This window comes from Antedon bifida, chromosome 9 (assembly GCF_963402885.1).
Source record: "Antedon bifida chromosome 9, ecAntBifi1.1, whole genome shotgun sequence".
NCBI classification, from domain to species: domain Eukaryota; kingdom Metazoa; phylum Echinodermata; class Crinoidea; order Comatulida; family Antedonidae; genus Antedon; species Antedon bifida.
In genome coordinates, this window is record NC_136234.1 from 17,012,020 (window position 1) to 17,025,845 (window position 13,826).

General features: G+C 28.8%; 2 protein-coding genes across 7 annotated transcripts in view; one reads left to right on the forward strand and one right to left on the reverse strand.

The window, feature by feature from the left end:
• LOC144851617 (EH domain-binding protein 1-like) overlaps positions 1–10,068 on the forward strand; it is a 54,078-nt gene extending 44,010 nt beyond the window's left edge. For all 6 annotated transcript variants that reach the window (XM_078709167.1, XM_078709170.1, XM_078709168.1 and 3 more), the window contains 6 exons: positions 2,178–2,290; positions 2,447–2,558; positions 3,266–3,359; positions 5,380–5,453; positions 6,681–6,795; positions 6,892–10,068. In XM_078709167.1, the coding sequence (XP_078565293.1) occupies positions 2,178–2,290; positions 2,447–2,558; positions 3,266–3,359; positions 5,380–5,453; positions 6,681–6,795; positions 6,892–6,979 (596 nt within the window). In that variant the 3' untranslated portion in view covers positions 6,980–10,068. The remainder of the gene's footprint in view (positions 1–2,177; positions 2,291–2,446; positions 2,559–3,265; positions 3,360–5,379; positions 5,454–6,680; positions 6,796–6,891) is intronic.
• Positions 1–13,826, reverse strand: part of LOC144851630 (glycoprotein hormone beta-5-like) — a 234,143-nt gene that overhangs the window by 123,497 nt on the left and 96,820 nt on the right. The gene's annotated exons all lie outside the window — the stretch shown is intronic.

Genomic DNA, 13,826 nt, shown 5'->3' on the forward strand with positions numbered 1-13,826 from the left:
GGCGTTTCAGCTAAATTGCGCATCTTGAGGATACAGTTTAAGCAGGGAGTTGTTACATCTCCTTGGTTTAAACAAGCAATATCTATTTAATAACTTTTTAACTTTTTTCCCCCTGAAACAAATGTCATTATGTTTTAAACATTTTAACTATGATGAAATAAATGAATTTATGTTGGTTATATAAACAGATTGATTTTAGAGTTGGAAATTAGAAAAATAGTCTGTATAGAAAGATCAATAGTTTGAAAGAAATGATCTCAGCCCTCTTGCAGTTTGCAGCTGTAACTTTCCTTTATATCATAGGTCTACTTCAGCGTCCACAGCATCCGGCCTAGGCCTAATCCCATTGACTCTGTGTGGTCAAGTGGTCATCAAACTGACCACTTTAAAGCATACTTGTAGGTGATATCAAGTATTGAATAACTAGTCAAATATTTTAGAAAAGTTTTGCTAACAACTTGTGGTTTTATTCTAAAAAATACATTTTTATTTTGAATACATTATGTAAATCCAATAATTATTTTATTTTTAATTTTTTCAGCGAATTATGAATTTATTTCTTTACTGGAAATCAAACTTATCATGAATAAAATATCCAATTATATTTTTTTTTTCCATTCTTATTATGTCTACGATTTTTAATAAATTTTATTTTAGAAATATTAATTACTACTTTAATAATGTTCTAATAACAAATTTAAAAACATATATAAGTATCTTAAAATATATACAATACTGTATTTGACATAGTATAATCAGTTGTAACAACTCCCTGGTATAATCCCATCAGAAATTAAGTAAAAAATAGTGGGTGGGATTATATTTGGATTATATTTGTCTACTACCAAAAATCTAATTTAAGGGTGGAAATTGTATTGTATTATACTTGGTCAAATTTAACAATAATTATAATACATAATCTTATTTTAATATTTTTTACATAATCTTTTAATATAAAATTGTATTCTATTTATTAAAGCTTATTCTGTAGATATATTTTACAATTTTATTTTAATAAATAAAATATTTATAACAAATATTTACTTTTTTTTGCATTATGTTCTTAATTTGAATATTTTAATTTATATAAAATGTGCATTTCTTAATGTTATCAAATTTATGTTTTTTATATATTTTTATGAACGAATTATTGGAACGTTTATATATTTTAATATTTATTGTTACTTGTTAAGTATATGACATATGTAATTGCATGTGTTGAGAAGTTCTTGACCATTTTATGTCATTATATATCAATTTTACAATTATCATATACGTGGTATTCATTTATATCATTTTCAAATAATATTTTATATTTTTAATATATAATTGTTCTTTTTAAAGCGCAACTTCTGGTATAATATTTCTATTGTTTAATAATCATGTGCAATATTAATAATTTTAACTAATAATAATTACTCTTTTGCGATGGTGTCGAAAGAGAGATATAAAATTATTCAAACCAAGAAGGAACTTTGTAAGAAAATTACACTAATTAAAATGTTCCGTTATAAATGCACTTTTTAACAGAATGTGATAATTTGGTGTAAAGTTAGAGATGATCAAAAATGTATAATTTATTTTAAAGAAAGATTCTCTTTACCCTAGGGAGTTCTTAGTTCGTAACTGTCTCACTTAATAAGAGCATTAAGTAAATTATGTCCCTAGGATGTAGACATTAGTATATTAGTTAATGTGTATTAAATTTTGTAAGAAACACTGACAATCTTATATAGGCCTACTTTTCACATAACATGTTCTGAACAAATTTAAAATTGTCAATACTAAGTATTGAAAGTGCATGAAGTGTAAACAGAAGAAATAAATACCCATGAAAGAAATTTATTTTATTTAAATAAAGATATATTTATATAATAAGTATTCTCTCTTACTTAATACATTCAACTCTCCCAATATCTGACTCTCTGAAAACCAGAAAGTCTCCCAATCAAGACTTTTCTTGAGGTCCAAAAGATCCCAAATTCTTTGTCTGTTTTTCGACTTCCTTTAAAGAAGTATTTGAGAATATTGATGCCCATCTTAAATGAAACGTAAAAACTTTAGTGTAAATAATATTAGGAGATTAGTTGTTGGGATATTTATGTTAGTGTGGTTGAATTTTATTAATAATTATTAAGTACTTACTTTTTCGAATTTTGTTTACCAAAAAATTAAAGACACAACAGAATCAGAAGATACGGAATCGACCAAAGATGATAATGAAAAGGACCCCCAATCTGAGGAAGTTTTGGATACTTCGGTGGTTGACGGAGAATTACCGATCGAACAGGTGTGTTTAAATCGATGTACAGTCTCATAGATTTCCTCATCTTAACCGTGTAAAGTTTTAATTAATTTCCAGTATAAACTGGCCAGTTTAGAATGTTTTCTATGCCTGTGAAATATAAAATATAACTACTAGTATTATAAATGTTTATCTTGTCAGGAGGGAAGTGACTATATAATGGGTGAATATGCTGCCCTAGAGAGGGAGCAGAAAGGTTTGGATCAGCGAGCAGGTATCGTGGAAAAGGCGCTTCGAAAGGCTATGGAAGGAGGTAAAGATTTATAGCAACATTTGTGTTGATTATTTACTTAATAATGGATCGTAATATTCATAGTACTGTATTCAAATATGGATATACTATAGGGTGACACCCTATTATAAGACGGGGACCCTGAGTGGCCCTCCAACGCTGTAGACATTTCCAACATATTTTAATGTCTATTTTCTTTCTCTGGCCCTGTATAAGGGACCCTGTAAGCTCGGGCCCCTGAGTTTAACCAGATTGCTCATAGCCATTACACCACTGGTTGATGACTAGAAAATATATATATAGAATGTGTTAAGAGGACACTTTGTTTGCTCCTGAATGTGTCGCCTAAATAGAGGTTCTACTGTATATGAATCAAAAAGCCAAGTTTTGTGGGAAATACTGCAATGATAATTTTTTTTTTCCGAAAGAAACATTTCTCAATCAAATGTATTTCTTAAAATGCATAAAAATATGATAAGTTAATTGTTTACAACTTGACCTTGTTCCAACCTCATCCCACGTCCACAAACTACTCATCTAAAATGAGATTGACTAAACGGAATCATTCCGTGAAAACATAACCGCTTTTAATCATCTTAAAGGCTTAGCGGTGGAAAACAATTTGCCAAGACAATGAAGATAAAGAACTTGGAAATGAATATTAAACGATTCATAATGTAGATGTCGAGAGGAGTACGAGTACTTGAGTGTTTTTTTCCTTCCCGTAGGTACGGATGATGAAGGTCAACTAATGCAGGAATGGTTTGAGCTTGTCAATAAAAAGAATGCGCTGATTCGCCGACAAGACGAGCTCAATACAATGTAAGTTAGGTCGTGTAATTGTGCTGCAGTTCCAACAACTGTAAAGTAAGAGCTTGGAATTTCAAAGTTAGAAGAATAAAATGTAGAACAAAGGTAAAATGGTGAAGTGAAGAAAGGAAAGTAAAAGGAAAATTATATAGATGATGAAATGACTGAAGGAGTGAAAACAGTGTGATTATTTAACTATTGTTATTTGTGAGCGAGATAGCTTAGTTGTATAGAGTGGTGAGTGAACCTATACATGTATGGTGTCTCTTCTCTCTGTCTCTGGGACATTTAGCAGTCGGTTCTAAGTATAATCAAAAAGCATTTACACTATCAAATAAAAGAAATCTCTTTCAAACTCGCAACATCTAACTTCCAAGTCTGTTGCCTGTCCATTGGGACCCAATTTGAAGGTTCTAGCCAGGTGCAGTGTCCTACTTGTCTAGAAGTCACAAAAGCCTACTACATCAACAAATTATGAGTCAAATTATACAAATATTTAACGAGACTTAACTGTTACATCATATCACTCAATAAGTTTACTTTTACTAATAAGATACCAGTTAAGTTTCTCCAAACCACCCATACATGTGTACATATGATAGTATAATAAATGAAGTATTTTCAATACACCCATCATAGTGATAATGGGGATCAAATTTGCTTAATGCATTAAGGATCTTGAAGATTAACTCCATTAGAAATTAAGCCTCAGGAAAGATAGACTTTGGTCCTAAAAGTGGTCATTAATTGGAGGACGCCCTATACGGATAGTGTGTAATGAAATTGATAAAAATGTGCACATACAATGCTGTAAAATGAGACATTTAATAATAGATATTCAATAATATTGGTAGACAGGTTAAAATTAAATTTACTTAGCGGATTAGTGATATGCAAGATTAGGATTAAAGCCTCAGGTGAATATTCTGTTGATTCTTGTAATCTCGCTAATCCTTACAGCAGACGCAACAAGTGATTCCATAATTATATTCAAGTAAATAATATGAATAATTTGTTTAATTGAATTGCAAAAATTTGCAAGTAAGTTTGTGAGAAATTTAGAATGTACTTTTTTTCTGTAGCACAGATATGAGCAATGTAATTTCTTTGACAAAAAGAAATTTTGTATTTATTGTAGATACCTAAAGAATAAGAAATAATGTGAAGGAATGAAGCAGAATACATAATACATAAGATTTACCATTTACCAAACACAACCTTTTGCTAAGACTATTAATTGAAATGTTACTGACAAAGCATTGTGTTGGAAAACAAACTTTTTTTTAGCAAAACTTATGACTATGAACATATAGTTGTTTCCTAAAATTCCTAAAAAAAAGAAAAAAACTAAGATACCGTGGGAATGTGACTAACTTAATAGCTATGCCTGTATTCTTTTCATCATAAGTAAAGTTAATGGTCAAACTGACCGCTATTGTTTAGAAGGACATTCAATGAATAGAAAGGTTACGTAATAGTGCCTAGGAATTCAATTGTCTTTTATACAGAACCCATTCACAGTTACTTTGAACAAATTCTTTCTTTTACTCAAACTCACTGATGTATGACACTTTTTTTCTGCAGAAACCTAAAGTCAAGCTTTGTAAATGACTGTTCAACATGTTTTAAACTTCTTTGGCATTGAGTTTACATGTTTTAACAGCAAACAATTTAATGTTATTATGTTTGTTGGGAATATTGTTTAAAAGAAGGAGATTTCCAAAATATGCATTTACTTTTAGAAAGAAATTTTAAATTAGGATTGAAGATAATAATAAAGATAAAGTTAAAAGATGATTTCAAGATATTTTTTCTTTGCTAAATTGTACAAATTTTTGCTCATTTGTTGTTTGTACTTAAATCATCAGTTCATTTGAACCCCTATTAAGGGGAGACCAATAAAGTGTCCCTTTATTAGAGGTGTTCCAAAGGAGAGAAAGACTTTATTTTCTTGAGCAATATCTTTGCAATGATATTTAAATTTAAATTCCTTCTTTCTTCCAAATTACAGTTAATTTTAAACTTTTTTCAGGGAGAAGGAACACGATCTTGAAAGAAGATTTGAAATGCTAAATCGAGAGTTGCGTAATATGATGTCAATTGAAGGTATCCAACGGCTTCTCTTTCATTCATTCAATCTTTTATTCAATATTTTATTCAATCTTCCATTCAATCTTTCATTCAATCTTTCATTCTATCTTCCATTTAATGTTTCATTCAATCTTTCATTCAATATTTTATTCAATCATTCTTTCAATCTTTCATTCTATCTTTCATTTAATGTTTTATTCAATCTTTCATTCAATCTTCCATTCAATCTTTCATTTAATCTTTCATTCAATCTTTCATTCTCTCTTTCATTCAATCTTTCATTGTCTCTTTCATTTAATGTTTCATTCAATCTTTCATTATCTTTCATTCCATCTTTCATTCAATCTTTCATTATCTTTCATCCTATCTTTCATTCTCTATCATTCAATCTTTCATTCAATCTTTCATTCTCTATCATTCAATCTTTCATTCAATTTTTCATTCAATCGTTCTTTCAATTAATTTATTTCTTTACAATCAACCTTTCATTTTTTAATGTATTCTTTTCTCAATTCATTACTCATAACATTTTTGTATCATACTTTTTGTAAATTGATACAATAATTTGTTAAATAATTTGTTTGAATATATTTTTATTTAAATTTTATCCCTTGGAATATAATAATAAATGATTATTAATTACTAATGTATTTATTAGTGATGTCATTGATTGAAATATGTTATTCATACTTTGGGCATAAGAGAGAGGGTCAGGGTGACATTCCATACCTCGTCTTTTCAAGGAAAGACCTTCACGACATATTTGGTTGTTTACTAACGTTTGCCGGAACAGCCTTTTTCTTTCTTCTATTTTCTTTCGTTTTATCACTACCACTCAGAAGTTTGTAGAATAATAGGTAAATTGCGTTGTAACAAGTATGTCAAGGGTATATGGAACAATAAAAGCAAATCATTTACAAGAATAATAGGACAAATAATTACTTAGATACAGGTTTTGTATAAAGCTCTGTCTACACTCTCAAACTTTATGTGACAAATATGGACATGATGATGTCATATCACTACCATATTTGGGCATATCACTACCATTTTTGGGCACATCACACTTCTATCAGAACTGCTTTGATAGCACTGAATACAAAACTTTATTTATTAAAGCAATTTGTGGGAAAATAAACTTCTAAAATATTCATTGTATTAATAAGATATTATGTCCCTATTTATTGAGTATTTTATATACCCAGGCTTTTGTCAACTATGATTATGCTTTACCATATATAGAATGTCAAAAGTCAGAGGCTGAGAAACGAAGAGAGGAGTTACTTCTAGAAGAACTAGTTATTATTGTAGATAAACGCAATGACCTAGTACAGCAACTTGACGAACAAGAAAGAGAGTAAGACTTTACACCAATTCTTTTAAAAATAAATTATTTGTCCATTAAATATTTGTTATTTATGATTGAATATGTGTTTTATTTTTGCCCCTGTAGAGCTGAGGAAGAAGAGGAACATATCCAGAATGTATTTCAACGAAAGAGTTTACCATTAAATAACAAAGATTCTTGTGTCCTGCAGTGACCTGATGACATTGACAACCATCAACTTCTGATAAAATTGATGTTCTGGCTGTTGTTTTACAACAGTAATTATAATCAGAAACTAATGGTAACTTTGATGCCGTCAACTTCTGGTAGTACTGATGTTGTCTTCTGGTCTGATGTCAAATTATGGTAATATTGATGATTCTGGCAGCTTTGATGCCGTCAACTTCTGGTGGTAGTACTGATGTTGTCAAGTTTTGGTAACTTTGATGCCATCACCATCTGGTAGTACTGATGTTGCCAACTTCTGCCAACTTTGATGTCGTCAACTATTGGTAGTACTGATGTTTCAAGTTCTGGCAACTTCGATGCCATCACCATCTGGTAGTACTGATGTCAACTTCTGGTAACTTTGATGCCATCAACGTCTGTCAGTAGTGTACTTATGTCATCAACTTCTGGTAACTTTGATACCATCACAGTATTCTAGTACTGATGTTGCCAACTTCTGGTAGTACTGATGTTGCCAACTTCTGGTAGTACTGATATTGCCAACTTTAATGGTATCATTGATGCTATCAACCCGGAAACTTCTGCTGGTATCATTGATGCTGCCAACCTGAATACATTAACACAATTCATGTTGCTCTAACCTTTTTAAAACTTCGAAACTGTTTTATTTGATTGTTTAAATCTCACTGGCCTTCATAATCTTTTAACTTTTAACCCACTGTTCCTAACTGAAATATACTAATTATAAAATAAAATTATCATGTGTTCCATCACAGCACATCTGTTTTATAGTTCCTAGCAACAAAAGTGTACCATTGTTAATATCCTCTACATACAATTATATACTAATTTTCTCTCATCTTTACTAATTTATTTATTTCATTGAACCTTGATATATTTTTTGTGTTTTAAAAACTATTTTTTTAATATCAAATATTTAGATATTTTCAAATTTTCAAAGTGACATCATTTAAATAGTTCGAATATAGAAATTTATTTATTTAAAATATATTTTTCTTATTTCATTCAATCGTTTAATAATTTATCATTCCTTTATTTCTGAATAAGAATAGAACTTTGACCTACACTAGTGTTTCTAATTTTAAATTCATACATTTCCTTCACATTCAATTTAATCTTTATTAATTAAATTACTATGCTGCCATCTTAACACATAGCTTTTATATTAGTTACATAATTTTTAATTTATTCATAGAAAAATTATTTAGGCTAATTTAATTCTTTGTTAATTTACTCATTAATTATCACTTATTTATAATACACTGTTGTTCACCAATGGAGGAATTATTCAGATCCATGGTTGTACCGATATATTTCAATTTTTAGCTCACGGGGCAGTATAACGTGTGTCTTATTAAATTTAACCATTTTAATTTATTCATCTTAGAAATTAGTATAGGTATATCATTCATTTTTAGTATAAAAAGGATATAATTGAAGGAAAATAACTGGAGATGGAAGCAATCTGATTTAAACCACGAAATTTAAACTGTTATTGAATCGTTTGTAAATCTGTAATATAAGACGTCTGTAGGGTGGGGGTGATTATTCTGATTTTTTTTCTTCTCGATTCCTTGTTTAGTATATGCCTAAAATTCGGTGCTTTTTGTTTTGTTTCAGAAATGCAATTTTAGTAAAATTATGAATTCATAAATAATAAAACAATATTACGGGAGAAATGTTGTTATTATGGAAGGCGCGTCGTAGATAATCCATTATTTTCATCTATTTTTCGTTTCATGAATCGTTTTAATAAATTAATAAAAATTGAGAGAAGAGGTGATGAAATTTGGTAGGGGTTACGACTACTACTACTAACTGAAAACTTCGTTTAAATATATTTATTTTAAGGACCGTACCGGGCTGCACGCTTACAATGCTTAAATTAAGCTGGATGATAATTATCGATTTTATTTTGTGAATGGCGAATGCGAAAAAAAAATGTTCCATATCTGAGTTACTTACGACGTAGTGTTAAAGTTGAAAATATTGTTCGTTAGTACCGATAGTTCAGACAAATTCTAGACTCGTTTGTTGGAGTGTATATTATGATAATACTAAATATTTTAGAAATAAATACGTCATGTGTGTTAATAATAATGTAAGTTTACGTGTGCAATGTAAGACAATTTAAAGTTTAAATAATACTGCATAAGTTCACCAATATGGAATTACATATAGAAATGTCTTTATTATTATTTCACCGGCGGCCGTGAAGAGATTTCGTTTGGAAAATTATACGGTGACATTTGTCATTATTTGACCGGCACCCGTTGCGATATTGTATTCGGAAAGTTCAGAAAGATAGAGAATTAATTAATTCAGCTCTATCTACACTATCAAACTTTATGTGTCCAAAATAAATGGTCACGATGACGTCATATCACTACCATATTTGGGCACATCACACTTTTTTTGTCAAACTAGTTTGATAGTGTAGACAAAGCTTTAACTACGGTGCCTAATATAAATAGTCTATGTTTCTGAGAAACATTTTGTTTAGACCTAATTTTATTTGAACATTCGTTCCGTGCCTTTAAATTACATTTTATCTGAGAATTTAAGAGAATACCGTATCTTTATTTATTTTATTTATTTATGTTTTTACTTATTTTCATCGTGAAAGCCAACTTTATGCGGATGAGAGATGTTATACGCTTTTGGCTTATACATTATTTTATTTTATTATTCTTGGTTTTTTTTCAATGGGATGCCGTAATACGAGGCTAACACGAGATAGGCTATAATATAAAGAAAATGTATAAATTCAAATGGTCATATTTTGGTGTTTAAATAACGGTGTACAACTCATTAGCATTTGTTTGTTTTTTATTTTGTTCTTTTTTTCTTCTATTTTATTGTAATATTAAAAGAATGCACGGTCAGGTGATGTACATTAAAGGTAAATAAATAAAATAATAAGATGTAATAAAATAAAACATTGTTTTGTCTTTTTGTCAATGGATATAAATTTTACAGTAGGGCCTATAGGCCTATCTCATATTAATACTAACGATCTTATTTTTTTTATTATAGGCCTATTTATGTTATAGATCGTCCATTGTTTACCCGTTATATTTTGTTTTTATATCTTTTATGGGTCTCTTCTATCTTTATTAATTCGTTAATGTATGCATATATTTTGATTTACAATAATTCATTATTATATAATACAATAAAATAATATTATTGATCAAGTTATCAATTTAAGGCAGCTTTTTTTTCATAGTACTGTACATATATTGCACATAGGCCTACATTAAATAATATTTAGTATAATATTGTAATATATTGGTTACCTGTTATATTTGGTCAAAATTTATGGCTATTATTACATTTTCAAATTAGATCATTCATGATTGTGTTTAATCTTTCCATTTTAATTCAAGAAATGCCAAGATTCAAATCAGGATTAGAATGTTTAGTTTGTTTATTTTTAGTCATGGAGTAAAGTTACTCCATGTTTTCAGTGCATAAGTCGGGGAGGATTAAGGTGATTTCTAGGCGAGCTGAACCAGTTTATTAAAGTTCTTTGCCGCGCGCGACACTCGCCAACTTCGAATATCGAGGCTCTCAACAGTCGCGACGCTATAATTCAGCTTTGTTGATACGCTAGAAAGGTCCTACTACTTTCAATTTTAATTCAAAATAACATGTATTTAAACAATGGAATAAATAAGAAATAAAACAGAAATAAAAATAAATCGGGGGGAAAATGAAGAAGGCAGGATCCCAGAAAGATACAGGATCTTGAGTCGGGTCTGCCTGGGACACAAAGGGACATAAGTGTGACACGGGGAAGGACAAGTCAACAGAAAACAACCAGGACATTAAATACTCCTACCAAATGATAACCTACTGCGTGTAATTACACTTAGTAGGCCTCCTATCAATGTCGGGCATCACCATCGAATGGATCATGGAAAAATACGGTAATACACAACCAACCAGTCTTTAAATATCGCATTGACTGAACCTACTGCTTTTAATTACACTTAGTAGAAACATATCAATTTCACGCATCACCATCTGTCACAATTTTACCTTAAGAAGTCATTTACAAATCAAATTTAATTTGACAATATAACAATATTAATTTTAATTTTATTTATCATTTATATAACGATAATTGAATTATTGTTTATTTTCAATTCTTTAATAAACTTCGTTGTTATGTGAATTGTGTTTTTAGGTCATTATTCCGTTCCATTAACAATATTTATATCTTCTGACAAAGAACCAGTCAATTTACAAATATGAATATCTTTTTTAATTTTATTATAAATGGGGTTTGAATTTAAATATTATTGTTTGTTATCTGTTCCTCTTATTACATTTTAATTTTTACCGCCACGGTTTTTTGTGATTTTTCATTACAGGCCTATTATTTCGGTCAACGGTTCAAAAGTTTTTAAAACTCATTCCAAATTTAATTGAATATTTTAATTTAGCCGAAATGTATTATTCATTGTAATGATACGGTACCATATTTGGCCTGCTTTAAATAATTATCACTGGCTATGTAACATTAATGTTGTTAAGCCTCTTAATGTTATATTATGTCCAAGTTAAACTGGTATAAATTAAATGTAGTTTATTAATGTTAAATGTAATTATGGTTCAAAATAACTAGGGCTTGGGTTTATTCTTTTTTGTATATAGAACTTATGGATTAATGTAATGTAGGCCAGATACTTTAATAGCATTTGCCATAGAAAATGTTGCATCATTGTGTGTTGTTTTTTGGTTGTTTTTTTTTAGTAATTCGGTTTATTTAAATTTCAATTCTGGCGCCAGTTTGTGTGTATTTTCATATGACTTTTGCTCTAAATATTTAAATCAACCGTTTGTAATGGATCATATCTAGTCCTCCTTATAACTTAAGTGTTTTCATACAACGAAGTGTCTCATTATCCACAAATTATTATTAATTATTTTTATTTTATCAATTCAGTATATATTTGCGAATAGCATTTTTATTAAGTTCGTTTTTTAACGATATTTATGTTAATTAATTCACATTTAATGGAATCGCTTTCGTTAAAAACATCCTTGACCTGTGAGATACCAAGTTAAGTTTTGTTTTACTTTAAGTAATATTTACTAATTACTTTTTTTTTTATAGAAATAGTACTTTTTCATTCATTCATTCATTTTCGTCAAAATCAACAATAACATTTTACAAGAAAGTTTGAAAGTTTACATTTTGATTACCAAGTTAAGTTTTGTTTTGTTTTACTTTAATTAATATTTACTAAATACTTTTTTTATATAAATAGTACTTTTTCATACATTCATTAATTTTCATCAAAACCAATTACAATAACAATGTACAAGAAAGTTTGAAAGTTTACATGTAATTTTTAAACGGATGACGTCAAACCCCTTTGCCTTATTTGGGTTTGTATATAGTCAAGCATGGTGGATAGAATTCAATTCAAAAAAACTTTCTAATCCCAAAAATCCGGGGAATTATTTTGGTCATGGTAGACTCACAATGTAGACTAACAAGTATAATTTGTTTAAAATACCAAGGAGTTTTTTTTTCTTTTATTACTAAAATATATTCATTTCATAATGACATTTCATAATATTTTTTTTGAAAAATTCATTCATACCAAAGAGTTGTTACTCCCTGAAAAGAAATGAGAATGAGAAAGAATGATTTACAAATTGTTATATCGTTTTTCGTTGCGGATGTTGTTTATTTTGTTTATAATTTCGTCGCTTTTATGCCTATACATTGAGTAACAATAGAGATAATAACACAATTACTTAATTATTTGATTCTCTTTCTTTGTGAATCGCTCCATTAACTGTTTATCGTATTACAACTGTAATCGCTTGAGTGAGCAGTATACTGTCATTTCCACTGATAAAAACCGGTTTAATTTGTGGAATCATTTTGCCGCTTTCTAAAGCTTTATATGCGCCAATCGTAGAAATTAATTAAGCGGTAATTATTTGTTTTGATTAATAAATGTAATGTATTTATATGTTTGTATTGTTACTTGTAAATAGTTTTTTCTTAGTTTAACTATAGTAATTATTTTTCCCCTATATTTTCTGTTTTGTTGCTTGGACCTCACCACAAAATTAAACTTAAATACTGCAGCAATACTATAGAAAAATAATGTAAAAAATTACGAGCATTTAATCCAAAAATTTAAAAAAATATTAGATTCGATGGGCATAGGTGAATATTCTTCATTACAATTCAAGATTGAATACAAATACAGATACAAAGGTGTATGGTCAACAAATAAACAATTTGTTAAAAATAATTCATAGAGGAAAAATTAAATATTATTTTAATTTATTTTTTTTTTTTCACAAAATCGTTATCAGCATTATAATAGAAACTAAAAAGGGATTGTTTAAAATCTATATTACTCTTAAGTAAATATGAATTATGAATTTCTTGAACGATTCCTTAATATAATAACTGCATTATAAGGAAATATAAACAAGATACCATTATTTAATTATGAATAAATGAAATCAAAATTTCACTTTTAACATCAATTATTCTAAATTAAATTGAATTTTACCCGTTTTTCAGAATGGAAAATTGAACGTGTAGTAGAAACAGTTGATTTACCTAATGAAAAAAGGTAAACCTTGACATCCTTTTTTTAACAAGGGCCACAAATGTAATTGTTATCTTTTTGTTTGAAAATAATTGTATTTTGAATGCATGAATGACAGACATATTTACATACCAAATGCAACACATATTAAACGTTTTGTCTTTTATTTGATTCTGTTTTTATTGTAGGCCAGATCTGTCATATCTTGCCAAAGGCAGAATAGACGCGTCATTGTTATGTATTAATACATTCATTAATAAC